The 27,991-nt window shown below is 45.5% G+C and overlaps 1 protein-coding gene across 2 annotated transcripts; it reads left to right on the forward strand.

Annotated features, from left to right (window-relative positions):
• Positions 1-497: 497 nt before the first annotated feature.
• On the forward strand, positions 498-27,975 carry LOC309537802 (meckelin-like). 2 transcript variants are annotated; one of them, XM_082232898.1, is made up of 25 exons: positions 498-533; positions 1,688-1,780; positions 1,993-2,066; positions 2,157-2,222; positions 3,507-3,607; positions 4,194-4,272; positions 4,870-4,947; positions 5,530-5,595; positions 6,753-6,897; positions 8,838-8,943; positions 10,294-10,387; positions 12,493-12,549; positions 12,941-13,039; positions 13,282-13,380; positions 14,469-14,567; positions 16,087-16,189; positions 17,781-17,911; positions 19,078-19,218; positions 20,075-20,155; positions 21,232-21,348; positions 22,153-22,269; positions 22,769-22,864; positions 24,156-24,258; positions 25,591-25,733; positions 26,881-27,975. In XM_082232898.1, the coding sequence occupies exons 2-25, from the start codon at positions 1,732-1,734 to the stop codon at positions 26,959-26,961; spliced, it is 2,325 nt and encodes a 774-aa protein (XP_082089024.1). In that variant the 5' UTR covers positions 498-533; positions 1,688-1,731; the 3' UTR covers positions 26,962-27,975. The 2 variants fall into 2 exon arrangements, with proteins under 2 accessions (XP_082089024.1, XP_082089023.1); XM_082232897.1 differs by lacking the exon at positions 498-533 and having other exon boundaries at positions 1,339-1,780.
• The last annotated feature ends 16 nt before the right edge of the window (positions 27,976-27,991 follow it).

The following is a 27,991-nucleotide window of genomic DNA, read 5'->3' on the forward strand; positions in this document are numbered from 1 at the left end:
CCTAATTGGGGGTGGCATTAGTACCTTCTACAGGAGCTGCATCTAACTGAGTGCTTACACCACACTAGCCAAAATGACACACCCACCCACCAATTTTGTTTGGACTCCGTAACTCCCATCAGCATCAACCAACATGACCAATCTGCGAATCACCCAGAGATCTACCAGTATATCCTGATCTAATTTCTGCCCTACCATGACCTAATTGACATAATAACCAGGTGGAGTGGCCACTGAACAAGAAAGGATCTAGGAGAAGAGGTGCCAAATTGCCATTGGTTGAACAGATTCAATGGCGTTACCAGGATTGCTCTGTCAGACCTTTCCCAGCATACTGTCAAGTTGGAACAACTGCTAACACAGTAAAATAAAAATTACAGTCTTTTTTTAAAAAAAATAATAATCCATTGGCAATGTTTGAAATGGGAAACGTAATTTAGGCATTGTACACCTCTTTATTTAGTGCTATTTTCCCCACCCCAGAGTGTTTCCAGATGGAGCCTTAATGTGCAAATAGATCACAGAGATTGCAAGTAAGTAAATGGAAATACGTGGTTTGTTAGTTTGTTTTTACTTACTTGATATTTCTGGGGAAAGTGTAAATCCAAATTAAATTTGGGGGGAGGGGAGAGTGGGCTGGCATTTTCATGCCATTTTGCAGTGGCATTTTTGTAGTATGGAGTTTTAGATTGCAGGGATTGCTAAGCTACAACAGCTACATGAGGAGCACACAATAAATAGCTGTCTGGAAGCACCCTAAGATAGCCTTAAAAACATTGGATCCCACCCCAAAATAGTGATAATCTGGAAACAATCACATACCGGCAAATTAAGGATGCAATAAGAAAAGTGATGCAGAATTGCACTGAAAAGTGTGGACTCACCCTTTGTTGCAACATCCTCTAAACTGCCTGCAAATAAGCCAGAAGGAATACTCAATAAATAGGTGACATTATCTAACATTCAAGATGAATGTTCAGTAAACAGGTTGTTTGGAAGTGACTTTGGAGTATCCAAAGGTATCTTCTTTCTGCTGTTTGGTTGTACAGTACAGACAAAAAGTACTTCACACAGCACATAGTTAATCTATGGAACTCACTCCCACAGGAGGCAGTGATGTCCACCAACCTATATGGCTTTAAAAGAGGATTGGACAAATTTATTAAGGAGAGGGCTATTGAAGGCTACTAGCCATGAAGGCTTTGTTCTTTCTTTGTGATTAAAGGCAGTAACGCTTTTGAATAACAGTTGTCGGAAGCCACGGGAAAGGAGAGTGTTCTTGTGGTTGGGTCCTGCCTGTGGTTTTCCCACAGGCATCTGGTTGGCTGCTGTGAGAACAGGATGCTAGACTAGATGGGCCATCAGCCTGGTCCAGGAGGCCCTTCTTACATTCAACTTCAGGAATCCCAGCCGCTTCCCTTTTGTATGGAAGAAGCCACACCTGGCTTTGGTTACCATGGATGCCCTTGTCTGTATACACTCGGCGGCCAGCCAGGCTTATCCAGTCCACAACTCCTTTCTCCAGAGGGAATAAATATGAGAGAGAAACTAACACCTACCTTGGTGAAGAAGGAGCCTGAGTTGAGAATGCCACTTCACTTGGCCTGCCTCCTCCTCTGTCTCTGCTTGCTTTACCTCCCTCACGGCTCCACGCCTCAAATTATCGGGGGTGTTCCTGTTTTGTCAGGCCCACCAAGGAAATGTGAGACCGAAGAATTCTTCAATATTGAGATGGGCCAGTGTGGCTCCTGCGCCCAGAAACAGATGCAGAGCCCTGACGGTGAGTGTGAAATGGATGCAATAAAATAAGTTGCAGGGAGCAGGGTGGCAGTGGAAAAAATAATCCCCATAATTAAGAAGCCAAGCAAAAGGGAGATTTTTTTATATAAAAAAATTTAGTTTTGAACTGCAAGCACTTGATGTATCAGGATCTTAAGGAAGGACCCTTAAAGGAATCAATGCAAGGTTTTTGAGTGTTCCTACTCTTTCTAGGCTTGGAGTGCGTTTGTGTAGCTGGACTGAATGAGACAAATAAGCAGCCATTGCCTCTCGACTGCCGTGGCTGTGTAAGAACACATTCCTTCATTCCTTTTTTTCTCATATTCAGGCAGGCTCTTTCGATGTTGACTTTCTCTCTGCCCCTTCCTCTCCTTCAGAGTAACCTGCCACCCAACACACTCTGGGAATCCATGTTCCTTGACGACAGTTTCCTGAGTTGCAACGTAAGTGGGGGTTGGGTTTTTTTGCTCCACTTACTCCTCCTTGCACTGCCAACTTATGCTATTTTGTGGCTTTGGTTGGTACCCTGGGAATGTCCCCAGAACAAATAATGCTCTCCCCTGCTCCCTCCAATGAGCTTCTGGGCAGGATCAAAGCTCTGCTGCCTTCTCACAATGCCTCTGCACTCACTAGTCAGATCGCATGAAGCTGTTATAAAGCAGGTCAGGCTGTCTGTCTGTCTAGCCTGGAAGTTCTCTAGTGAGTATAGAGTAGTGGTTAGAGAGTCAGACTAGGATATGGGAGATCAGGGTTCAAATCCCCACTCGGTTAAGAAGCTCACTGAGTGACCTAGGGCCAGTCACCAATTTGCCACCTAACCCTAGCTTACAGAGTTGTGAGGACTGAACAGAGAGGAGGGGAGAATAATGTATGCCACCTTGAGAGCTCCTTGTAGGAAAGGTGGGTTATAAAATGTAGTAAAAGGGTTTTCTGGCAGATATATTTTTCCTCTTCTGCAACCTGATCCTTTGTACGGATGATGCTGAGGACTGTACCTAGAACTTTCTGCCTGAGTTGAAGGGGACCTTTCAGCCGGGCCAAAAACACTCATTGAGGATACAAAGTTTGGGGTTTTTAAAAAATAATAAATAAATTGGTAGGTTTATAGCAGAGGTAAAAAGTTTGGAAGCTGGAACTACCCAGTGACATCACCACCTGTTCTTATCACATGCCCACATCACAAGAGAGCAAATAAAACACACAGAGGTCCCATTGGTAAAGAAAGAAAGGTTCTTTACTTACAGTTTCTTCATATTAACAAGGATGGCTTTGGAGTCTAAGTGACCTGGGAACTAGTTCTCATGGCTGCTTCTTGCAGGAGAGAAAGTGGGTGAAGTTTAAAAGTTATCTGTTAGTCTCAGCCGTGACCTCTACTGACTGGAGTCAGGCAAGGCGGGAATGCGGCCTACGAAGACTCCTGAGGCCTGGATAAACAGTCCTGTATTTGGGTCTCAAGTTCACCACCCCCTGCTTTACATTCTCTGTCAGCGACCCCAGACTGACACACATGTCATCTTCTGTAAGCTGCTGTCCCAGCTGTCGTGTGTATTCTGTGAGATTCCTCCTCCTGCATCTGACATCTGTGTTAATGTTTAATGCCAAACAGAAAGACCCGGGAGGCCTTGCAAAGGCCTTTTCTCTGGATTTAGGTGCTCATGTATCTCCAGCTCTCCTTCAAGCTCTTGCGCAGGAAAGTCTTCACCTTTTTCAGTTTTACTTTTCTCTAGAACACCTGCAATGTGATGGCCTGCCAAATTCTCACAAACATGGTCATTTTGGAAGCCTTCTCTTTACAAAACCGGGCCTATGATCTCTATATGAAGACCAAGTGAGTATCCATCAATCTTGGTGCAAGGAGGTATTTATAGCCCACTCATAATATATTGCGTGTGTGGCTTTTTTTGAAGTAAACTGCATATCTGGAAGGCCTGATCCACATAGGGAGTTGGCATGTGGGGCCTTAATCCCACCCCTTCTGTGCTGCAGTCTCGGTCTGGAGGAGCCCCATGGCTGGTGATTTTGTGGGACCTTCTTTCCTAATGCAAATATACCAGCTGTAAGGCTATATAGCCGTACCTCAGAAGTCGAACAGAATCCATTCTGGAAGTCCATTTGACTTCTGAAACGTTTGACTTCCAAAGCACGGCTTCTGATTGGAGCTTCCTGCAGCCAGTCAGAAGCCACAGAAGCCCCGTTGGACATTGGGCTTCCAAAAGAACGTTTGAAAACTGGAACACTCGCTTCTGGTTTTCGATCATTCGGGAGCCGAAACATTCGACTCCCAAGGCATTCGGGAGCTGAGGTACAACTGTAGTGTATGAACTGGCATCACATTTAGCCTGACCTTAAAAGTTTCTATTCATATGAGAGCATTGCTGCTTCTCAGATAAATCCTCACTGCATTTTCTTCTCAGAAGCCAAGATCTTCCAAAGCTGTGGTACGGTAATCATGGAGGAACTTCCCCTCGGATGGTTTTTGGGAAGACTTCGAAGGCAAGTCCAAGCAGGCACAAACACTGGCATTTGCTGTGTGTGTGTGTGTGTGTGTGTGTGACACACACACAGAGAGAAACAGACAGAGACAGAGAAAGCAAGCAAGAGGGCAAAAATTAAGGTTGTGTACACATTACAGTAACACATGGGGTAACGGGTGACAAGAGAAAACATTGCTTAGTTTAAAGGGCCTGGATGGAAGAACTGTTGGGGGATTAATTGCTGCTAAAGCTCATCTCTGCAACCTGTTCTTAACTCTGGGACTCAGCAATAGTAAACTGGAAGCAATCTAGGGTGTCTCTAAGCATGTGCAGAGTGTCACTGACTTCTGAACAACCTTAGCCCATTTCCCAGCACCTAGGATTATGACGCAAACGTTCCAGGGTGACATGTGTTGCCTCAGGCAAGTTTGAGGTCTTATTCTCTTTGTAGATATTAATTACTGTTGTCCAGCCTGCTGCCAGTCATTATTAGCTTTTTAAAAAAATTGAGCTGAATAGACTATAGGACTGTCTTTGCAGAAGGGCTTTTTAAGGTGTACAGAAGCTGGCTGAGAACATTGGCCTCCAGTTACTGTCTTTTCCCTCATCTCTACAGATTGACTTTAAGGTCATAAAGTACAATGTGCTTGGAAAGTTCTTAGGCTGGGAAGATGTGAGAGGAGCGACGTTGCAAGTGAGTCAGTTTCTTTCTGTTCTCGGTAACATTGCTGTTTTTGCTGCAGTTCCAATGGAATGTCAGCTAAAAGAGAGGTTGGAGAATTTTTTTATATAGTCACCCCCACTGTTTATCCCTCAGCTACTGTTATTCAATAGTAGACTGCCCTGAAACTGGAGGTTCCATATAACCATCATGCCCAGCAGCCACTGATAGACCTCTTACTCTCTTCCTCCCCATCCTCCTTCCCCACTTCATCAATGTCTCTAACCCTGTTTGAAAGAGGTCAAAGCCAGCAGCCACCTTCATATCTTGGCCAGCAAGTTCCCTGGGGCAGCTCCTCAGCAACTAACCTCCTTTCACAGGATGGTTCTGAGAATAAAATGATACTGTGTGTATTCTCTACCCTCCTTGAAGGAAGGACTGGATAACATAATTTAAAATTTAATATAGGTCTCAGCTTATCTCAGTGCAGCATACTAGTTTAACATGTATAGTTAGCAGGATTTGCATGTTCGTTTCATGGGCATTTGGGAAGAAAAAGTAGGAAATTATGGCTGTGTGCAATTTCTGCCTCTTCTTCTCTTTCCATCTTCTTAGCTCTGCCCAGACAGACAGAGTGTCATGGATGCTGCCTTTGTGTTTGGAACATCATACAGCCAGTCTGTAAGTGTTGGCCATAGTGCAAGACAGCTTTCCCCTTCTGAGATCCCAGGGGGGTGGCTAACCTTTTTCAGCCTGAGGTTTGCATTGCCTCATTGGAACCTCTCTAGGGGCTGAATGCCAGTAGTGGGTGTGGCCCCCACCAGGACCGGCCCACCCATGAGGCAAGGTGAGGCGACTGCCTTGAGCACTCAACACACTTTTTAGACATGCATCATTTCGCGACACAGTAATTCAGTTTTGCTAGCAAACCGGAGATTAAACTAATCCCTTTCCAGCCCTGGGAGGGGTGTGGGAAGTGTTTGTGCAACACACTGCAGCCAACACACTAGCACACAGTTTGGAAAGCTCTGCTTTATGGCATAGATTTTTGGGGGGACGACCTTTTCAGCCCAATGGCTTCATTCCAGTCTGGAAAGCATTTCAAGGGCCAGATACCAGTGGTGGGAGGAGTCAGGCAAAAGTGGGCAGGGCAACAGATGTAAATATGACCTTTGTACAGTAGGCTAGTTTCTACTGCCACACACCTCTCTGTCCTCCATCCAAACAAACAGGGGCCATGATCAGAATTCAAGAACACATTCTAGCCAGGCAAAAACACTAAAGGAGGGTGTGAAGCAGGGCCTGGGGGAAGAGTGTGTGGCCCAGGGAAAGTTCTGAGGGCTGGAGAGAGACGCCTGGCCCCAGGGCCTGGGATTCCCTACCCTTGGCAATGATAGGTTTAACACTACTCTGCAATATGGAAGAAAAACGGCATCTTAACATAAGGAAATGAGTAGGTGATAAAACTGGCATCTGTTGCAGCCTTGAGCCATCGCTGTAATAATTCATTTGAATCAGAGTCTGTGCAAAGTGTTTTTACAACACTCATCTCACTTAGGTATATGTTATGGCAGAGAACCCTGACTGTTGTGGCATCCCCTCTCCTTAAAGCTAAATCACACTCTTTTCAGTGAAGATGACTGCTGTGTATAGAACTGCAAGCTTAATTCATTTTTGCATGGGGCGGCTCGTGTTCTAATCTATGTTGTTCTTTTTTTAACTGAGTAAATAAGGACGACTCAGAAGAGTAAATGGATTCACCCTCTCCCCTGCAGACTCTTTTTTTTTGGCACAGTGAAGAGATATGTGGTAGTATCTAATAATTTTCCATTTTATAGTGTACCCTTGACGTCTCCGCCCTACTGCAAGGTGTCCCTGAACCTGTCTTTTATGAGATGTTCTTACAGTTTGAGGATGAAGAAGGACGTGTCCGACTGTGGCCAGTCCCTGTAGAGAATCCAGCAATACTTACAAACAACCAAGGTGAGCCTTTCCTTGGCTGTGTACATACACCATACACTGAGAGCACATTTTAAGCACTCTGCTTCCCCCCAATAATCCTGGGAATTGTAGCTTGCCCATCATAGACTGGCAGTTCCCAGCACCCTTAAGAAACTAGAGTTCTCAGGATTCTTTGAAGGACGATGTTTCAGAGGGTTAAGGATGGGGTTAGAGAGTTAGGAGCTTTGGGTATTATCACCCATACAAGCCTTTACTTCTCCCTCATCATTTCTCTCTCCTCAGTCTCTTCCCCTCTTCTCTTCCCTTAGCCTTTGCGCTCCTGACTTTTGGATGCACAACTAATTTCTTTAGTTCTTTCGCCCCACTTTTCCAAAGCGGAAAGCTTTTAGTGCCGTCTTTACGACCTTTGGTGATCTTTTCGAAGCGCACATCCTCTGGCAAGGTATTTGCAGCAGGCTGTACATAAGGGCGATGAAGCATTGCATGCAGGTGAGCGAGTAGGCTGGTGGTGGAGGAGGAGGAATGCAGTGCTCTCCCGCTCTGTGAAAGCAAGCCAGCTGCCAAATGAGGGAAAGACCCCTTTTCTGCACCCAGTACACAGGACAGAACCACAAAAGACTAGTAAACAGTTGTGCAGGCTAGTAACACTTTGTGGGGCTGTTTACAAGACTGATACTTGACATATACCTTGCAGCCGCAGCTTTTCAACACCCACTCACCAGATTTGAGTCCAGTAACATTACAACAGTTTTCCCTAAGCCATGACTGTATACATACTACCGTTTACTCTGCATCACACAACATTAGCCACCAATCCATGTCAATCCTGTATTTATCCTGTTGTTTCTTATGAAATAGGGACTCAGGTGGCGCTGTGGGTTAAACCACAGAACCTAGGGCTTGCTGTTCAGAAGGTCAGCAGTTTGAATCCCCGCGATGGGGTGAGCTCCCGTTGCTCGGTCCCTGCTCCTGCCAACCTAGCAGTTTGAAAGCACAACAGTGCAAGTAGATAAATAGGTACCGCTCCGGTGGGAACGTAAATGGCATTTCCGTGCGCTGCTCTGGTTTACCAGAAGCGGCTTAGTCATGCTGGCCACATGACCCGGAAGCTGACCTTCGGCCAGTAAAGCGAGATGAGCGCCACAACCCCAGAGTCGTCCACGACTGGACTTAAATAATCAGGGGTCCCTTTACCTTTACCTTTCTTATGAAATACTGAGTTTAGATGTATGTTCCCCTCCCCTCAAAAGAGCCTCCCCCCAACTTTAATCCAAATTGCATCCTAAGCTGGCAATGTGTACACATCCTGTTTAGTTTAACATTTGCAAACTGCCACAGTGGTAGCTAATCTCTTCTTCGGGCTAAGGGCCTCATTGACTCATGGCCAGCTCTTCATGGTGAAGTGGGTGTGGCAGAGCTGGAAATGTGGATGTAGTCAGTAACGTTAGAAGAGTCCTGCTGGATCAGGCCATCTAGTGCAGCATCTTGTTTTCACTGTGGCCAGCCAGATGCCTATGGGAAATCCTCAAGCAGGATCTGAGCACGTGAACACTGTCCCCTTGTGTGATCTCCAGCAACTGGTATTTGGAAGCATTACTGCTTCCAGCTGTGGAGGAAGAGCATAGACATCATGATAACTAGCTTAGCCATCAATAGCCCTACTCTCCAGGAATTTGTGCAAACCACTTTTAAAGCCAGCTAAGCTGGTGGCCATGACTGTCTCCTGTGGGAGCCATTTCCCTATTTCGACTATGTGTTGGCTTAATGCTTTCTTTAATTACAAAGAATACATAGAATTGACTACTCGGTATACAGTGTACTGCATCATACAATACATAGAACACAATATACAGTGCCTCTTTGTCAGATGCTGTGTTTCATTATTTTCCTCTCAATGGCACAAAGGGCTGAGTCTTCAGCATATAAAGGCTTTTGCTCTCCACCCCCAATGATTCTTCCAGCATCCCATCTCCGAAGATTCTTTCTGGTTGACGGGCTCTCTGGCAGAAAAGTAAACCTGACAAATGTCCCAGCAACTGTTACATTTGCAGCAGAATTGATCCTCAGGTAATAGTAGTAGTAGTAGTAGTAGTAGTAGTAGTAGTAACGTGCAGACGTGTGCTGCAATTGCGGGTGTGGAGTGTGGGGCAGGGATTTGGAGAATGAGTGTTCCTGCAGTTAGTTCAATAATCAAATCTCCTACCCATTTTAATCTTCCTTGAAGGTCTTGTCTTGATGGGTAGGTTAATCAGGAGATTGTGTGGATTTTAACCGCTGCAAAAATCCCTGATTCTTGCATTAATAGACGGGAATAAGCAGTTAGTTTGGGCATATCTGGGACAAACAAGGCTTGTGTCTTGGCTAAATGGAACAAGCACTTTTTGTTTGTTTGTTTGTTTGTTTGTTTGTTTAGAAATGCAAATAGCAGCTGTTGTTTGTGTGGTCATTATTAGGCTCTCAACAAGCAAAGAAGGGAGAGTTTAACCCTTTCCTCTGCTGTAGTCCTGATGATTACCTTTCCTTTGAGGAAATCCTGTCTTTTGAGGACATCGCCCACTGGCTCCCAAGAGTTTCCCTTGAAATGCAATCAGCTGCTTCAGAGAGATTATTTTTGTTGGCACCCAGGTGGGGAGTTTGTGTTAAATTTTCCCTCCCCACCACCCCCAGCCTCAAGGATGCTATTTATATAGCAAGAAACATGCAGATAAGCTGCATTTACGCAATTAATTTGACTTCTCAGATTGCCCCCTCCAGGCCAAATGCAGCCCTACAGGCATCCTCACTGGACCTCCTTTACGCCTTCCTCTGCTGATAATTACAAGGGGAGGCGGATTGGGACTAGAGGGTGAAGTTGCACCCTGGGGAAAGGCCTGGAGGTCTGGGAGGTGCTGATCTGGATGTTGGTGGTGGGGAGCAGGTTGTCTGGAGAGAGTCCCACCTCAGCATCATAGAATGCCTAAAATGCGAGGTCTGGGTTGCCTGGCGTGACTCAGGACGCTGCTTGCTGAGTCAGACCCACTGCTCCATCTATCTCTGTATTGTCTACACTGACTGGCAGTGGTCCTGCAGTGTTTCAGGCAGGCAGTCTTTCCCTGCCTTGAGATGGTGGGGATGGAACCTGGGACCTTCTGCATGCAAAGCAGATACTCTGCCACTGAGCCATGACCCTTTGGGCTGGATAAGCTCCCCCACCCCTGCTGCCCTAAGGCATCTGTGCTGGACCCACCAGCATCCTCCAATTCTGCATGTTTTAAGTACATTGACCTTGGCTCCCTTCTGCCCAATTAGCACCTTTTTCCTCCGCTGCAACTCGTTTTCTCTGCAGAGGCAGAGCGATTCATCACTCCTTCCTCTAATTGCTGGCTTTGTCCTCCGGTTAACCTTCTTTTCCCTCTTCCTTTCTCCTGGCTTATACAGTGTATACCTGCCAACCGGGACTCCTGGAGGAGACAACCCCCCTTTCCTGCTGACAGTGAAATATGCAACACGGAGCAGCACTGGAGTCGCTCAGGCAAGGGGGGCAAGGGGGGGCTCAAGTCCTCCCCTTCACCCACAGCTGCTCTTCCAGGAGGGAGAGAAATACATGTGTGCAGCAGGAGCAGCTGAAACAATAAGGCTGGCTCCATTCCCCCCCTTCCATTTTCCCCTTCCCTCCAGCAGCTGTTGCTTCAGCAGGTGTTAATTAGAACCGGGTTTGTGCTGGGAGATTGTCAGGACTGAAAGCAAAGCCGCCCCCCCTGCCTGGATGCTGGCCTGCCTCTCCCCCTGCAAGGAAGCTGCCTCTGCCAGTCAGATGAGAAGTCACCCAGGAAACAGGCAGCGCAAGGTTGGCTAAGCAAGGCCATGTCTGCTGTAGTAGCTCAGCAGTAGAGCAGCTGCCTTACATGCAGAAGGTCCCAGGTTCAATCCCTGGGATCTTCAGTTTGGGGCAGGGAAAGCTGGCAGGTGATGGGAGAGACTGTTCTCTGCCCAGGACCCCAAAGAGCCACTTCTAGTAGATTAAGAGCGTACAGGTGATTTGTGGAGGATTTGTGGAGGATAAATAAGACTTAATGGATACTAGCTGTGATGGCCATGTTCTGCCTTCACTGTTAGAGGCAGCATGAGAATCACAAGTGGGGGAAGAGCTGTTGCCTTCAGGTACTTCTTGTGGGCTTCCCGCAGGCACTTGGTTGGCTACTGTGAGAACAGGAGGCTGGACTATCCCCCAGAGCACTTCATATGTCTTCTTCTGATCCTAATGGGCAAACTAAGATCAGATCCACACTGGGGAGGCCCCCAATCAGTCCAGGGGATAACTCTTAACTCCTACTCCCTCCCTGAAACCCTACCAGTAGACAAAACTGAGCTACATGGACCACTGGTGTGACTCAGTATAAATCAGCTTCCTATAGTTCAAATTAAAGTTGATTGGGAGTCATGTGCAACAAACCTGCTTCCTCCAAAATGTCAGGTTTCTTGCAATAAGGAGTGTGAGGGGAATGCACTCGTAAGTGTAGGATAACACTTGCTTTGATGCTATCCAACCCCCTGCAACAAAATTAGAATGAATGGTCATTAAAAAGCTATTGTTGTCTAATCTCCCTGCAGAAAAAATCAGAATGCATTCACAGTAAACTGGTTGTCTGGAAGCACCATCAGACCCAAAACCTTTAAGCTTCATCCAGCATGCAGCTCTCTGTCCCTTGAGTCTCCCTCCTTCCCTTGCCTGCCTGCCCATCTACAGTCGGTGCTCTCACTCCTTCCTTTTGCATACTCTGCTGTTCCCCTACAACTCAAGTTGGTTATGCGCAGCACAGGGGAATTCCCTTTGCTACTTGGCTTCGACTCTGCAGTCTCATTGATTTACTTGGTGTGATGGGTTTTCAGCAAGAGGAGAGAAATGCTGTCTCTGACAGTGTGGTTTGCTGAACAAGGGGAAACACTGATGGACAAAGTCACTGAGAAATGAGCCCGCCATCATTTCTGTTAACGTAGCATGCCAAGGATGCTGTTCCTTGCATATGCAGAAGAGGAAAATCCGGTATAAATATACTAATGCTGAGTGTGGATACTTCCCTAGCCAAAATGGCACCAATCATGCTCAAGCCAGAGGTATTAACAGGCTTAGAAGAACTTTAAGCTTGTTGGGGTGGTGGGGGAGGGGGAAGAATGCTTAAGAGGGATGACCCCCAAAAGTTAACAACAGTCCAATGAAAAACTGGGCACGCTCTGTGGGCATGGAATTGTGACTGGCTGTTGGGGGCAAGGGGAAAGAAAACTGGGATGGGGAAATGGAATGGAGTATCCAGGGCAAGGGCCTTGCTGGCTGGAACACTGAACAGTAGCACTCCACACGGTTCTCACGTGCATGTTGCAAAAAGAAAAATGCATGCAGAATCAGACAGGTTGTTTAATAACAGTTTGAAATGGGTTACAAGAGCTTCCAGGGTTTCAAGAGTGCAAAGATCCCAAAGCAATTCAGATTATGTCTTCTGCCAGCTTACCCAAACTTTGCACGATGTTTTCCAAAGCTTCTGACAATAACGACGTCAGCTGAAGCTGTGCCCACAGCCTGCAGCTAACAGGCCTGCTTTCTTCCTGTTATTACTTCTCTGTTGTGCTATTTCTTTTCAGGTGTCATTTTCAGTCTCTTATATCCAGGATCCTGGAACGGCTCAGCAAGCTACAGATGTGAGTAACTCTCATGGCAGGATTCCAGAAGGGTAGCTGTGTTTAGTCTTTAAGACGCTCTTCTTGGGTTTGCTGTGCAGACTCATAGGTTTAGGGCAGCTTAAGCTTTCATGGGCCCATAGACAGACTAGTGAAAATAACATACAAAAAATTGCATTATATTAGGAAAAAGTGCTTAGCAAAAATGTGTATATTTGGAGAAATTCACACTAAAATGGTGGTGCATTTTATTGAGCACTTTAAAATGAAAGAATTTGCAAACCAATGTGGAGAGGATAACTGAAGAATGGAAAAATGAGAAACAGAAAAAACCCAAAACAAGACCGGTTCACTCGTCCCTATGGATGACACACCTGCTACTGTCCTCCATCCCTGCCCTCTCTCTTGACAGATTGCATTTGGAGCCCTGGGATTCCTTGCAATCATCTATGCCTTGCTGGAGACCAGCACTTGGACCCGGCGATCTCGACTTCCAAACATAAGCTTTATGGTAAGTTTTCCTTTCATGGGGGAGCTGCTGGAAATTCTTGCAGTCCCAAGAATGGTGTGTTGCTCGATTTCCTCTTCCTTTGTTGGGCAGACATGGCAGGTATATTTCTGCCTGTTTACACTTTGCTAGCAGAAACCTGGCAATAGATGATAGTGCAGGTTCCATTTTGCTCCATTTGCAGTGCAGTCTCTCTTTTACTTCAATATTTTCTTCCCTCTTGAAACAAAATTATTTTCCTGCAGGTCATAGTGAAATTCTTTGCCAACTTCAGCGGATCTCTAGCAAATGTCTTTTTCATGGTCAGCCTTGGAATTGGCATTTATTGGCTCATAGTTTTCAAGGTAAGTACCGGTAACACTTGGAACTAGAATATTCCTGCAGGTATCTGCACTGCATCTTTCTTCCACTTGGAGGTGATGTCAGATGCCGCTGGAGGGGAAGAGGTTTAGCTCTTGCAGAAAGTCTCCTGTTCAGTCCCCAGCATCTCAAGGCAGAGCGGGCAAGACTCCTGTCTGAAATCCCGGAGAGTCATTTCCAGTAGACAATACTGAGCACAACAGGCCAATAGCTATATTCAGTTTAAGGTAGCTTCCTGTGTTCTTTCCAGCCAAATCAGTAATAGCCAGTGTACTTGAAACATAGGAGGCTACCTTTTCAAGAATCAGACTACTGGTCCACATGGGCGTAGCTGCCCCCTCCCCCAGCAAAAATCCTGGCTACGCCCATGCTGGTCCATCTAGTGGCTCAGTAGTATCAAGAATGGCTGACAGCAGTTATCCAGTCTCTCTCAGCCTTACAGGAGATGGCAGGGATTGGACTGGGGGCCTTTTGGTATGCAAAGCATGCACTCCACTACTGAGTTTGGTTCTCAGTTTGTGCCCCTAATGAGGTTGCAGGTTCTGTGCTGGAACAGCCATTACCTAATTGCAAAGCGATTATGAGTTCTAAGCCCTGAAGAATTGTCAGTAGGTAAAGGCCTTCAGAGGGACGCAGGTGGTGCTGTGGGTTAAACCACAGAGCCTTGAACTAAATTAGGTCTACAGCCTAATTAAACCTCTGTTAAACCACAGAGGACTTGCTGATCAGAAGGTTGGCGGTTCGAATCCCCGCGACGGGGTGAGCTCCCATTGCTCGGTCCCTGCTCCTGCCAACCTAGCAGTTCGAAAGCACATCAAAGTGCAAGTAGATAAATAGGTACCGCTCCAGCGGGAAGGTAAACGGTGTTTCCGTGCGCTGCTCTGGTTCTCCAGAAGCGGCTTAGTCATGCTGGCCACATGACCCGGAAGCTGTACACCGGCTCCCTCGGCCAATAAAAGCGAGCTGAGTGCCGCAACCCCAGAGATGGACACGACTGGACCTAATGGTCAGGGGTCCCTTTACCTTTTAAAGGCCTTCTCTTTTCCATCCTCATTTTCAGTCCCTCTTCCAGGGTCAGCAATTTTCTGCAGTTGAGAGGACACTGCCCACTGCTGGGAGCCAAATAGAGACCAACTTTATCATCTACTTGTTGTCTGCTCTTGTGTTAAAGGTAAGAACATTGGGGGATCTGGGTGTTTGAGATGGCTCTGGCATTGCATCTCACAGAGAAATGTCAAAGTTTTAAAAGATGGCATACGTAATCACAACAAAAAACACTGACGGGAAAGGTTGTTAGGGCTGCCCTAACCTGGATGGAAATATCATGCTGCTTAATAATTCAAGGGACTTGAATAATAATAATAATAATAATAATTTATTATTTGTACCCTGCCCATCTGGCTGGGTTGAAGAACATCAGTTGCTTTAGCAAGACTGAGACAGACTGACACAGCTCCCTGGAGAGCATGTCTAGGCTGTAGACCTAATTTAGTTCAACTGGCATCACTTTCCTCCAAGCGGCCCTGGGAATTGTACCTCTGTGAGTCTTTTGCTAGCAGGTAAAAAGTGATAGGTTTAAAAAGAAAACAAATCTTAGGTCCTGGGTAACAGCAGTTTTTATTGACCCCAGCCTCTTTATTCAGGCTGCTGTTGTTTTCATTCTGCCACTGCTGCTTATTTATAGAATGGTAGAGTTGGAAGGGACCCCAAGAGTCATCTAGTCCAACCCCCTGCAGTATTAGTATTATTATTATTGTTATTTCACTTAATGCTTTTTTCAAAAGATGTCTGTAGTTCACTTGCAAATACCGTATTTTTCCGTGCTTAAGCCAATATATTTTCCTTAGAAATAATCAGCTAAAATTGTGGGTTGTCTTATACAGGAAATTATCTGTGGTGATTGTGCATGTGATAGGTTGCTGCGGCAAGGCGTGCTGATGATTAGCTGTGGCTTTGACAATTGGGCGGGCTATTAACAGTAGCAGTGAGGCATGCATGCAATCGGCTGTGGTTGTGTTGAGTGTGCTGCTGGGTTTTCGACGGTGAGTGTGCAGACGATTGTTTGCCGCAGTGATGCGTGCGATTTGCATTTGTGGGCAGGCTGTAGAGCGACTGGCGGCTGTGCCCCCCTCCCAAAAAAGATCAACAACTTTGGATGATTTCCCCCTAATTCTTTTTTGCTGCGGTCCCAAAAAATAAGGTAAAATAAGGTATATACCATGTTAGTGTTCAGAATGGCTTAACTTACATTATTTTGTTGTAATTTCGAGTAGGGAAACCTGACTCACTCCAAATGTTACTGGACTACAACTCCCATCCTTCCTGACCATTGGCCATGCAGGCTGGGCACAGTGGGAGGTTTAGTCCAACAGCATATGGAGGGCCACATGTTTCCAGGGTAGAGAGGCACCTCTTTGCTGTGGCCTTTGACTCTTGAGGGGTACGTTTTTAGGAGACACTCTGGGGAGAGTTCCAAGGGCCAGATATAAAAGTCTGATTCTGCCGTAAACCCTGCCATAGGGTGCTGAATTTAAAGGGACCGTTGGCATTCAGGCTTGGAGTACGCCTCTGCCTAAGGCACTGGGGCCAGTGGTTTGAGAGCTGCTATTGGGAACGTCACACTCTAAACCTCTGGACAACCTATATTTGCATCACTGAGAAATAACTCTCTGTGGATGATTTTGTTCCAGAGCTTGGACCTCATACATATTCTGATAACCCAGTTAACAGTTTCTATCTTCCTGATAGACTGGGAGAAGCCAAAGGAGAGAGGAACAGCAAAAGCATCTATGGGTAAAAGTTTGCCTTTGTTTTCTGATAGGTTGTGTATAGGGCTGTAAGAAGGCTGTGATCTGAAGGCAGCAACTGAATGTTGGAAATTTCAAAACAGACAAAAGAAAGCATCCAACCATGGAAGCAGAACATAGCTAATTGTGGCTAGTAGCCATTGATAGCCTTTACCTCCATACATTTGTCTAATCCATTTTTAATAGTAATCCAAGTTTGTGGCCATCAGTGCCTCCTGTGGGACTGAATTCTACGGTTAAACTATACACTATACCCAACTTCATTGGGTGTCCACACATTGTCGTGTTAGGAGTGAGGGTGCAAAACTTGTCTCTGTCCACTTTCTCCATTCCATCTCTGTGCAGAGCACGTATAGACAAAGTGGTGCTCTCCAGACATGGTTGCACAGTCAACTCACATCTTGCATATGTTTAACTTGCATGATTTCTGCTTTATTCACTTGGTGGCCAGCCAGCTAAAATCGCACAAATTAAACATACAGGGGGCGGAAAGCTTAAAAGCATTTCTTGTGCAGTGTTTTCCTGGTGTGGAAAGAGCTCTTAAGCTGTCTACCTTGCTCACTGGGCTTTTGGAGATCTTGCGGGAACTTGGGCGCCTTGAGAGATCTCTCAATAGCCTCCTAGAGCCCTGTAAGAGAGCTCTGCCTCGCTTGGCGCGTAAGACCTGTTTGCTATGCCGGCTCTAGAAAGGTAAGGATGTTTGTGTAGGGGTGGGTCCTAGGCGGTGGTTTGACTGTACATGTTTTTGTGTATATGTACCATTCTTGAAGTGTAACCCCCACACAAGGTTCAAGTTGACTATACTGCAACTCCCATTATCCCTGATCAATGGCCATACTTGATGGGACTGATTGTGATCCAGCAGTATTTGGAAATCACCTCACTGGCTACCCATGATCTAGGGCTAGCCAAGGAGGATATCTGCTATGGCAGCATGCCAATCAGTGCTCCATCTACAAATCTCTGATTAGCTAGGAAGAATCAGCCGATGGCTTTCCCTCCCAGTCTCCTGTGACTGCTTCCAGTTCCAGGGTTGTGCTCAGCCATTTTAGTTTAAAACACAGCCAAAAGTAAACCCCATCTTATCTTGCATCCCTTCACATGCCCTTTCATTCCACCTACTATTGTATTCAGGCAAAAAGGGTTGGCCATGGGGCTTCCTAGCATTTTGTGGGATGGAGCATGAAACGTTTGACACCGTGTGCTTGCTACCGGAGGATGTTCTTGAAGATCTAAAGCTTTGACTCCCAGGAAAATGAGGGCAATGTTACCTACAGCACATTCGCACAGCTGTTGTGTGATACTTGCTTGTTTAATTAGTGTTGGCAAATCACTTTGAGGCCCTCGGTTCTTCTGGGAAATCAGCAGGAGCCTGTTCCAGGAAGCAAGCTTGCTTCAGATTGTAACGATTTCATATCAGGAGAGGTAAATTAACATAAGCAAGGGCTCAAGGAAACCCAGGGGCGTTGAGCTTTGCACTTTGCCAAGAATCCGATAAGCTCGTGTGGAGTCTTCAAATAAAGCCAATTGTTTCAGCTTCATTGTGTGTGTGTTTTAACCTCCCTCCCCTGCTTCAGGATATCAGAAGGCTACTTCCTCTGTGAGTGCCTGGAGAACTTTTCTGATCGCTAATGAGTGGAACGAGATCCAGACCCATAGAAAAGTGAACCCTTCACTCCAGTTGTTTGCCGTCTTGCTGCTACTGGAGGTGAGAGAGAGAGAGATTAAGGAAAGAAAGTATTTGCTGTGCATTCTCTATGCTCTGCTACTGATAACTTTCCTCTTTCTCAAGGTCACTGATATAATATACTTAGGACCACAGCGTGCACTACCTTCTGCACAGATCACCAGGGGTGCAAAAACTTCTGTCAAACTTGAAGACACTTAGATTTTCTATGGGCCAGCTCAGAGGCAGGAGGAGAGGAAGTGTCCATTTGGACTAGTAGGGTAGAAGGCAGGGAGACCAGCAGTAAGTGGAGCCAGAGCCAGGACAGGCAGAGGTAACATGCTAAATTCCACAAGGCCAACACTGAGACTAATGGAGGAAGAAGCTAGCAGGCAGGACATGGAGGGTGCCATCTTCTTTCTTCTTTAGCGATCACTTGTAGCTGAGTAAGATTGTCTTCCATAAACACAGTTTTAACAATGAGTCCGTAAGTGACTGTGGAGGCAATTCTGGACCCACACATCCTTCCACGGTGGGGACATTGGTTCCCGGGCAGGGGTTGATCACGTTTCTCCCTTGCGTTCTGAGTTCGAGTGTCTACAAAGTCCATGACTCCTTTGGTGAAGGCTGGTCTCCAACTGGAGCGCTCGCAGGCCAGTGTTTCCTGGTTGTCGATGTTTATACTACATGTTTTTAGATTTGCCTTGAGACAGTCTTTAAACCTCTTTTGTTGACCACCAGCATTACGCTTTCCATTTTTTGTTAAGATATTTAAGCACTTGGCCAACACCACATCACCCTTTGCCAATCAGTTTTTACTAAAGTGTTTGACACAGTAAAGACAATTTAAAATAATTACTATACTTCTAGTTTTTATAAGACCTTGCAGTGTTTTTAACATGATGGTGCGGTTTAGAAATCTTTAAAGAAAGGAAAATAAAATAAACCCTGGGCCTAACCTATGACCTTACAGTGCCTTCATGTAACTTATAAATTGGGCATTTCTAAAGCTTTTTAATTCTCCAAATTACAACGTGGTTGACTCAGCATCCCTCTCAACTCTTATGACTATGTAATCAATCCAGTTTTGTGGGGGGTGGGGGAGCCATACCCCTGGGCCCACACAGGGAGGTTGAGAAGAGACTTAGACCCAAATCCCACTATGTTCTGTTGAAGTGGGGACCAAACAGGCTTCTTTTAATTTCTAGGTGGTGGGGCTTAAGAATCTCACATCAAGAGACCTGAATGTGAATCTGCACCCGGGACCAAATGCATATCATGCTCCTTGGAGTCCAATTCTTCGGTTTGGGATTGCTGCTTCTGTTTGGCTGGCAGTAGGGATTGTACAGGTGATCTTTCTCACTGAGTTTGGTTTAACTAAAGCTGCGTACACACTATAGCTTTAAAGCATATTTGAAGCACATTTTGTCTCTCAGAATTTACGGCATTGTAGTTTGTTAAGGGTTTCTGGGAATTGTGCTCTGTGAGGAGTAAATGGCAGTGCCCAAAATTGTTTGAGGGAAAGAATGTGTTTCCAAGGTATAGTGTGTACACAGCCTAAGAATGTGTGTTTGTGTATATGTATATATATGTGTGTGTGTGTGTGTGTGTGTGTGTGTGTGTGTGTGTGTGTATCTCCCCTTGATGCTGAATTAGAATAAAGGGCTATCTAGGTCATTCTACATCTCCTCTTCCTTTAGTGCTAGTGTGGAAAATACAAAATCAAGAGCAATAGCTAACCATTTTTGAAAGGTCCTTAGGTAGGTAACATGACAAAAGAAGTGAGCAATCTTATTGTGTGCATGTTGTGGGACACCCTCAAAGACCTCATTTACTATATTAAGAAATAAGGCCAAGGTTGCCAACCTTTCGGACTAGTGGACGCATTTTGGATTTTGAAAGAGTGCTGGCTTGGTGGCTTGGGGTGTCAGTCACAAAATGGGTGCCATGGAGAGGTTGTGGCAAAACACAAAATGGTTGCCATGGGGAGCATGGCATAACACAAAAATGAGAGAGGCAGCCATCCTTGGCAGCCTAACAGAGCACTTTAATTGCGCAAATTTAAGTTTCCAGTATGCGCTTGAACCCCTTCTGTAAAATGAGGCACCCTTTGAGTATTGCTGCTGATGAGGAAACTACTGTGTGCTCTTGCCTACCATAATTACAGGGTGATTATAGGCAGCGTGCCTTTTTTTTTTTAATCAGGTGCTGTTTTCTGTTGGGTTATATGAGCGGTTTGTAGAGGACAAGATTCACCAGTTTGTTGATCTTTGTTCCCTGAGCAATGTGAGTCACATTATATTTATTTAACAGGATTTCTATACAGTGCAGCTTAATCATTCAAACTGTTTATGTTCATGTACTTATTTACTATATTCCTTCACCAAATGGTCCCAGTGTGGATTACAAAAATATCACAAATTTAAAAAATACACCTTCATTAAAATAATAAAATTTTAATTATTTTATTTGAATGCTATGAGAGCCTGTGTGGCATAGTGGTTAGAAGACAACCTGGGAGACCAGGGTTCAAATCCTCACTTGGCCATGAAGCTCACTGGGTGGCCTTGGGCTAGTCACTGTCTCTCAGCCTAACCTGCTTCACAGGGTTGTTGCGAGGATAAAATGTCAGGGGAAGAGAACCATACAAATGTAGTAAATAAATATGAAAACTACAATCATAATACAAGCCAATAACAAAACAGTGCAGAGCAACAAATGGCTGAGCTGCAGAGAGATAAAAGTTTGGCCATGCGCCATTAGCCAAAGTCACCACAGGATCAGTTTGTTCGCTATCCTGCTCCAAGATGGGCATGCAGGGTATTATCAGAACAAATTAAGTGTACAGGCCTTCTAGTGACTCATAACTGATTAGTTTATTCAATGTATTTACAATCTGCTGTTCCAATTTGAATAGAATTTCCAAAGCTGCTGCTGATGGTAGTATTTGTTGATAGCAGTAATAGTAGGAAAACAAATTTAAAAATTCTTAAAACAACAACAGCATTAAAGCACTGGGGCAAAGTAAAAACCAACACCAGGTAAAATCAGCAGATGAGATGCATTCAGTATGAAAGCCATCTGATCATTGGTAAATTAAAACCATACTAAAATGATTGAGTGGTGATTTTTTAAAGTCTTCGTCTGCCTGGGGAGAGGGCATTCCTTAACTGGGGCACCTGCCCCCAAAATTCCCAGATATGTTGGGTGTGGTTGAATTGCTCTAGAGGGGAGTCTTAATTGTGCCATTGTTAATCTGTAAGCAAGCTTTGATTACAATCGTGTTCAAACATGTTCTGAAACTGTATTTGCCCATTTGATAAATGGTTGCGTGCTTCATTTGCCTCTCCCTGTCCCTCTAGGTTTCAGTGTTCATTTTGACACACAGATGTTATGGCTTCTACATCCATGGGAGAAGTGTCCATGGACAGGCAGATGTGGGCATGGACACCATGCTCACCTATATCAGGAAGGAGGAGGTAATAGTGTCTACTGGTCCATCCATCTGTCCTTTCTCTTTATGACAATTACTTTGTGCTCCTGGGAAGGCTATGTCTCCTTGTTGGATTTGCCCATTTTCAAGTGAGCTTGTCGGGATTTAAACCCCATGAGCTACTATTTTTACAAGGCTATGGGGATCATGATTCAACTGAAACTGGAGGGAGTTGAAAGGTAGAACTTGTGGATTTTATAGTCACCACATCACCCTGCCCCCCAATAATAGGAACATTGTTATCAATTCCATTAGGTCTTGTGCAAAAATAAGGCATGGGGCAAGGTTTCTATGGCTCTATTCACACTCCCATTTCCTGGGCACTTGCTGGGTTTTAATCCATGTTCACTTGACGTTATCTCACAGGCATATGTATCCTGTACTTTGGTATAAAATGCTAGATGAGTTGTTTCTCAAATTCACTTTAGGCCTCTTCCTTAAGCTGTTAGTATGAACATCTTGGCAGAGGGTCAAGACATCCCCTGCCCAGTCAACTCTGCCTAGTGTTTACAGAAACAAATCTGACATAAATCCCTGTTGATGTGAACAACTAGGGGGTAAAGAGCTGTGAAATGTGCAGGGGGCAGGGAACAACTTCACTGCGCTTTAAGATGGTAATGTGAACACACCCTTAGTCAAAGGAATGTGAACTCCAATATGGTTTGAGCCTTGGCTGGCACGTCTCTCCCTCCCTCTCCAGAAGAGATCTCTGATGTCAGATCTCTGATATTTATGCTTTGTACTTCCCAATTATTATTCTTTCCACCCCTTCCATTGGTTCTCTCCACAGGAGAACCTCTGTGCTCTGAGAGGCCTGGAGGCCTACTCTGATGTGCAAACATTTGAGGTGCTTCTTACTGACAGGACTCGAGCATTTTATGACAGAATAACTCTATCTTTCATGGAGGTACAGTACCTAATCCTATTTACTCAGTAATTGTTAGACAAAGATATTGGTCAGCTGGGCAAAGTATTACTTAGAAATGATGATGCCTTCGAGGGTGGAAGCTGTCAGGCCCGGGGGCCACATGCAGACTCTGGGACTCTCTGTCTGGCCTTTGGGATGCTCCCCACAGTCTTCAGGGTGCCACAAAACTTGGTTGTTTTCACTTGATCAAAAGCTAACCTTAGTTGAGCTTTCTTTTGCTGAGCTCCTTCAAGGAACAGCAGCCTGCTAGGCTACAGGCAACCCTCCCGTTTCCCCCTCCACTTTTTAATTTAAAACTCTGTCTGTGCATGGAAGCCAGCGCTCCAGAACAGCAGGTGAAAATTGAGCCAAGATCCCTGCTGCCAAAGGCAAGATCTGAGTGAAAACAAATAGACGTATTTAAAAAAAAACCTCTTCAATTGGGAATGCCAAGTAACTGGCACAAACTTTAAAAGTCTGTGCACTTTTTCTGTGACAGGTTCCCAGAGGAGCCCACATCCGACCTGACCTTCACAAACAGAGACTAAATGGCTACTTTGCCTTGAACCGCTTTCTGGTCTCCTTTTTTGAACATGTGAGTCTTTGGCTACCTCTGTCTACTATTCACCTTTTTTTGTCCTGGGTATTTGTATCCATGGTTTGTTCTACACAAAGTGTTTTGCTTTATATGCAAATAATGGGGGCCAGTGTCAAGGACCAACATAGTCAGGCATCTACCAAGGGACCACTGACAAGAACCTCTTGGAGCTGCTCTTCCACCATTGCTCGCTCACCTTTTATTCTGACCCAGACAATGGTGAGGGAGAGCATAAGATGTCACTGCTTGCTTACTCATTGGGGCTCTTTCTGCCAAGCAAGCCAATGATAACTCAGATGAGGAAGGTAGAGACGGACCACTGCCTGGGTGGTCTATCAGGTCTTCTTAAAATAATAATAGGAGGGTAGCCTAGCTAAACCAGGGCTGCTAAGAGAGTCATGGTGGTCGTTGCGTGGCGAGTTCCCGCCCCCCACCAGGATAAATAAAGACACAAGACACCATAATTTAAGGTTAAATGGGCGAATTAGGCCACAACTTTATTGAATTCAGGAATGAGAGGCATTGGCTTAGGCATTGGTCCTATCGACCATCCGGCTCCAGCCCATTTGCTGGAGACACGGGAAGGGTTAACACAATAGAGGGGGAGTCTCCTGCTGAGGCACGTCAACTAGGAGCTCCCCCGGGTCACCGCTCGGGGGCGTGCCTTTGGCCCACACCTCCATAGGCTTCGGACAGGGCCACGCCCCCCGGAGTCCTTTATCGGACCACCCTTCGTTCACTGGGGGGAGGTGATGGCATTCCTCCCCCCCACACACATCCTCTTAACCCCTTCTTACCAATGCCTAACCGCCAATGCCGAGGAGTTGTGACGAGTTGCTACGAGGTAGGCGAAAAACCAAATGGCTGTAAATTGCCAACTGGGGAAAAATCCTACCATGCCCCTTGCGGCAACAGACCGAAGTCCATAGCAAAGTCAGAGACCTACCTAAAGCCTACCCAAAGGGAGGGAGGGTGGGAAAACATGGGGGCTAGCCGGCAAAAAGAGGGCGAGCCCCCTCTGCGCCGGCCCTAAATAGGGCAGGCCACGCCCCCCCAGCCAGCTGGGATTCCCCTGAGCAGCAACACTTCAACACATGAGCAGCAACACTTCAGTCCACAGTAAACTGCCATGTGGAAGTACCCTTAGTTAATGTTTTTCCCCTTGTCTTTGTGCGTTTAGTGTCATCGTGCAGGCCCAGCTGTGTTGGAAATGAATTATAAGTGAGTCATTTTGTACTGACATATTTCTTTCACTTTTAATTGTCTCCTCACTCTCTCCACCCTTTAGAGATACAAAGATATGGACTACATGGTGAAGGACAAATTTTTCCTGGAGCAGATCATGGACATGGAATTCCAGGAACCAGGGGACATTTCCACTCTCTATAATGGTATTCCAAACACTTACCAGTGGGAATTGGTTTGTAAGCTTCTGCACTGGGTATTGCCTTTTATTAGCTCACATCCACACCATACATTTAGAGAACTATTGTGCTACTTTAACAATATATTTATTGGTTTATTTCATTTATATCCCACTGATTTCTCCAAAGAGTTCAAGTTAGTATAGTTGGTTCTCCCTGTCCTCATTTAATTCCCAGAACAACCCTGTGAAGAAGGTTAGGGTGAGAGACAGTGAATGCCCAAAGTCACCCACTGAAATTCATGTCTGAGTGGGGATTTCAGCCTGGTCTTCTTGGTCCTAGTATGACACTCTAGCTGCTATACCACACTTGCTGCCACAGGGATTTAACTTCATTAAGGGTGCTGACTTCACAGAGCTACCAGTTCTTAACAATCCTGGGAGATGCTGAGCTCCATAATGAGATGAATGAGCCCATGACTGCTCAAACAGAAGCCAATCAAATGCAAGGAATGGATATGTGCCATTTACTGTACCACTGATGGTTGAAGTATGTCACTAACCATTATACCAGTCTGTGAGACATGCCCACATTTAGGATACTGCTCCTTGATATTTGTAGATGTTCACACACTCTTAAATTATTTTCCTGTGGCATGGAGACTAACAGATGGACAACAAAAGTGGACCTGCAAGGCCTTATGGTTATAAAGAGGCTTAGATCACATGCACACCATACATTTAAATAACACTTATGCCGCTTTAACCGTCATGGATCATCCTGGGAACTGTAGTTTGTTCAGGGTGTTGAAAATCTTAGCTCTCTGAGGCCAGCACCCTTAACAAATAACAGTTCCCAGGATTTTCTATGACTGTTAATGTGGTGTAAAAGTGCTTTTAGTGATGGGTGGTGTCTGTTAAGACTGGTAAAGCAGGAGGCAGGGAATCCACCAGTAGGTGGAGCCAGAGCCAGGACAGGCAGAGCCACCCCCTGGCTGACTGTAAGGGTCATAGGGTTGCCATATTTCAAAAAGTGAAAATCCACACACACAATGTCCAAATTCACCAAAATCTACATAGCCGAAACCCAGCTATATCTGGGAAATTCTGGACATATGGCAACCCTAGTGTGTCAGTGACCCATTTGCCCTAATGGTCCAGCCTCCACTGTATGTTTCAAATGTGTGCTTTGGTTGTGGCAATACAGATTCTATTTTGGGGTGCAAATACAGATTCTATTTTGGGGTGTTTGTGGCAATGCAGATTCTATTTTGGGGTGTTTTTTTTCAGAAACAGAGTTTTGCTGTGAGAGTAAAAAGGGTGGAAATCTGAAAAAGATACTATTTTCCTCTTCCTCTAGATGACCGTGCATTATTTAGCAGAACACTTTTCTACAGTCACGAACTGGTGCTGCTGCTCTTTGAAATCCTTGTCTTCTCTGCTGTAGATTTGGCAGCACAGGATTTTGTATTGTCAACAATTGTGACCTTTGTCGTGCAAAAGGTAAATGGTTTTGTGACACCGGGTGCATGATATATCTCTAAAGAGTAGGGATTGGGGTGGGGATTTGGGTCAGTTCACATTTTCATATGTACCCACCTAATTCTCACTTCACAAAACAACACACAAACTGAAATGCTGCTATGCTTTGAAATTCACAGTTCTCCCAATTTAGTGATGGACTTCTCCTAACCAATGCATACAAAAAAACATATATTGGGAGAAATACCCACTAAAATGGTGACAGATTTTCATGAGGCCTTAAAAAGAAAAAGAAAAATGCCAATTGATGCAGAACTAAAGTTTGGAGAAAGTGAGAGAATATGAAATTGACAGCTTTGTCCTTAGAGGATGGGGTGTTAATTTTACTCTCTTAAGAATATGCTTGGAATGGAGAAAGCAGTGGAAGGTTCTGCCCCTCTCATTTATTGTGAGAGTGGGTGAAAGCTGAGGGTTACGGAATGGAATTGTCAGGCAGTAGACGCAAGCAGAGCTGTCTTAAGCATATCCGGCACTGTGGTACAAATATATCTCCAGCAAGCCCCCCCCCCCAATTTCACAGAGTTGTCTACCTTTTTTAAGGGGAGGGGGCTTTGGTCCGGCTTGTTTACATCGTGTGGTCCTACACGCACTCGGCGCTGTACGTAAGTAAGAGGCACCCAGATTGCAGCCCAGACAGCCTCCCACGCCCTCACACAAAGCCTCCCTCTAAGTGCCCGGTGCCCCTTACCTTCCCAGGGAAGTCTGTGTGACAGGAGGGCCAGCAAGCAGATCAGGTGGCTCGCCACCTGCCCCATCCTTGCAGCGCGCTCCAATGGGCGGCTGAGAGGAGAAGAGTGGACTGCCCAGAGCAGGGTAGGGAGCACGCCCTGACTCTCCTTCCTGGACACTCAGCCTGTGGCACCCTCCAAAATCTGGCACCCCGGCACCCCACACCACTAACTTCTATGGGTAAGACACCCCTGGACACAGGAGAAAACCAAGAACATGTTTAATGTGATGGGTGTATTGCCTCCCATTTTAACCAAAAATCCGCAGACACACCATGGGCCACCTGAATGCAGCTGGTGGACCACTGGTGCTCCATGTGTCACAGTTTGGGTACCTTCGCAATAGACATGTGTCTTTATTGCACTACTTTGACTTTCAGTTTGTGAAGATGCTTCGCGACACACTTGGAAGGAGGAACTTGGCTGAGAAAACCTTGGTGGAGAAGCAATTCCTAATCTAGAACTGAACAACAAGCTGTTAATATTGAATCTACATTCCCTAGCTGTGGGGTTGCAGCTGCTAATTGAAGATGTAGTGAAACATTTATGACACCTTATCTGTTCAGCCCCAGAACTGTGGCATGCACGTCTTTCATATGAATTACAGAACTTTGCCCAGGGAATCTGTTCTTGCTGTCAAAGTTCAGTGCCAAAGCATGTGAAGTAGCATAAGTGCCTTTGAGCATTGGCCATGCATCTTTCCCAAAGTAGCAATGAAGTGACAGTAAATCCTCACATACCTATTTTAAGTTGTATGGCTTCCCAGCACACATGGGCCTTAGCAATTCTTGGCTTGAAATTTTCAGCACTAGTGGGTGTGAATTGGTAAAAAAGCAAAACGAAACAAAACAAAACACCAATACTGTGCTCCTGCATGTTCCAACAGGACAGAAACAATCACAGACCATGGGCTCTGCAGTCAGTTGCTGAACAGAAGGTAGTGGTTGGTCTGCAGCAGAGTAGCTTAAACATGATTCATGGGCTGCATATAATAGTTTTTTGTGGCTCACAACATCCACAACATTTATTATTTAAAAACAATTTGTTAAAAAATGACTGCTCCCATGGATCCCTTGCTCTGATTCTATGAGGCTAACAGTTGTTTTTCTTATCTTACTCGCCCTGCACTGTTTTTGCAATGTTTCTCTTCTTCATCTTAGTAGTAGTATTAGAAGTATATTGACTTTTACACTTTGGTCACACATTCTGGCATGCAGCCCCTGAAGGACTGACCATGTGTTGATGCAGCCCTTGGTATGGAAAAGTTTAGCCACAACTGGAAAAGGTGCTGTTCTTTAGTGTGTGAGAGCTTTAAATTACACTTCTAAGCACATATGGCTGGCCAGTCTTAAAGGCCTGCTGCTACCAGCCAATCTCAGGTGCCCGGTTTTACACAACACCATTCTCTTCTGTGTCTAAAGGGCAGTGTCTAAAATGGTGTCCCAGGCAAGGAATATCTTCAGCTCTCCCCCTCCAATTACAGTGGTGCCC

This window comes from Podarcis vaucheri (assembly GCF_965113315.1).
Source record: "Podarcis vaucheri genome assembly, chromosome: 7".
In the NCBI taxonomy this organism is placed as follows: Eukaryota; Metazoa; Chordata; class Lepidosauria; order Squamata; family Lacertidae; genus Podarcis; species Podarcis vaucheri.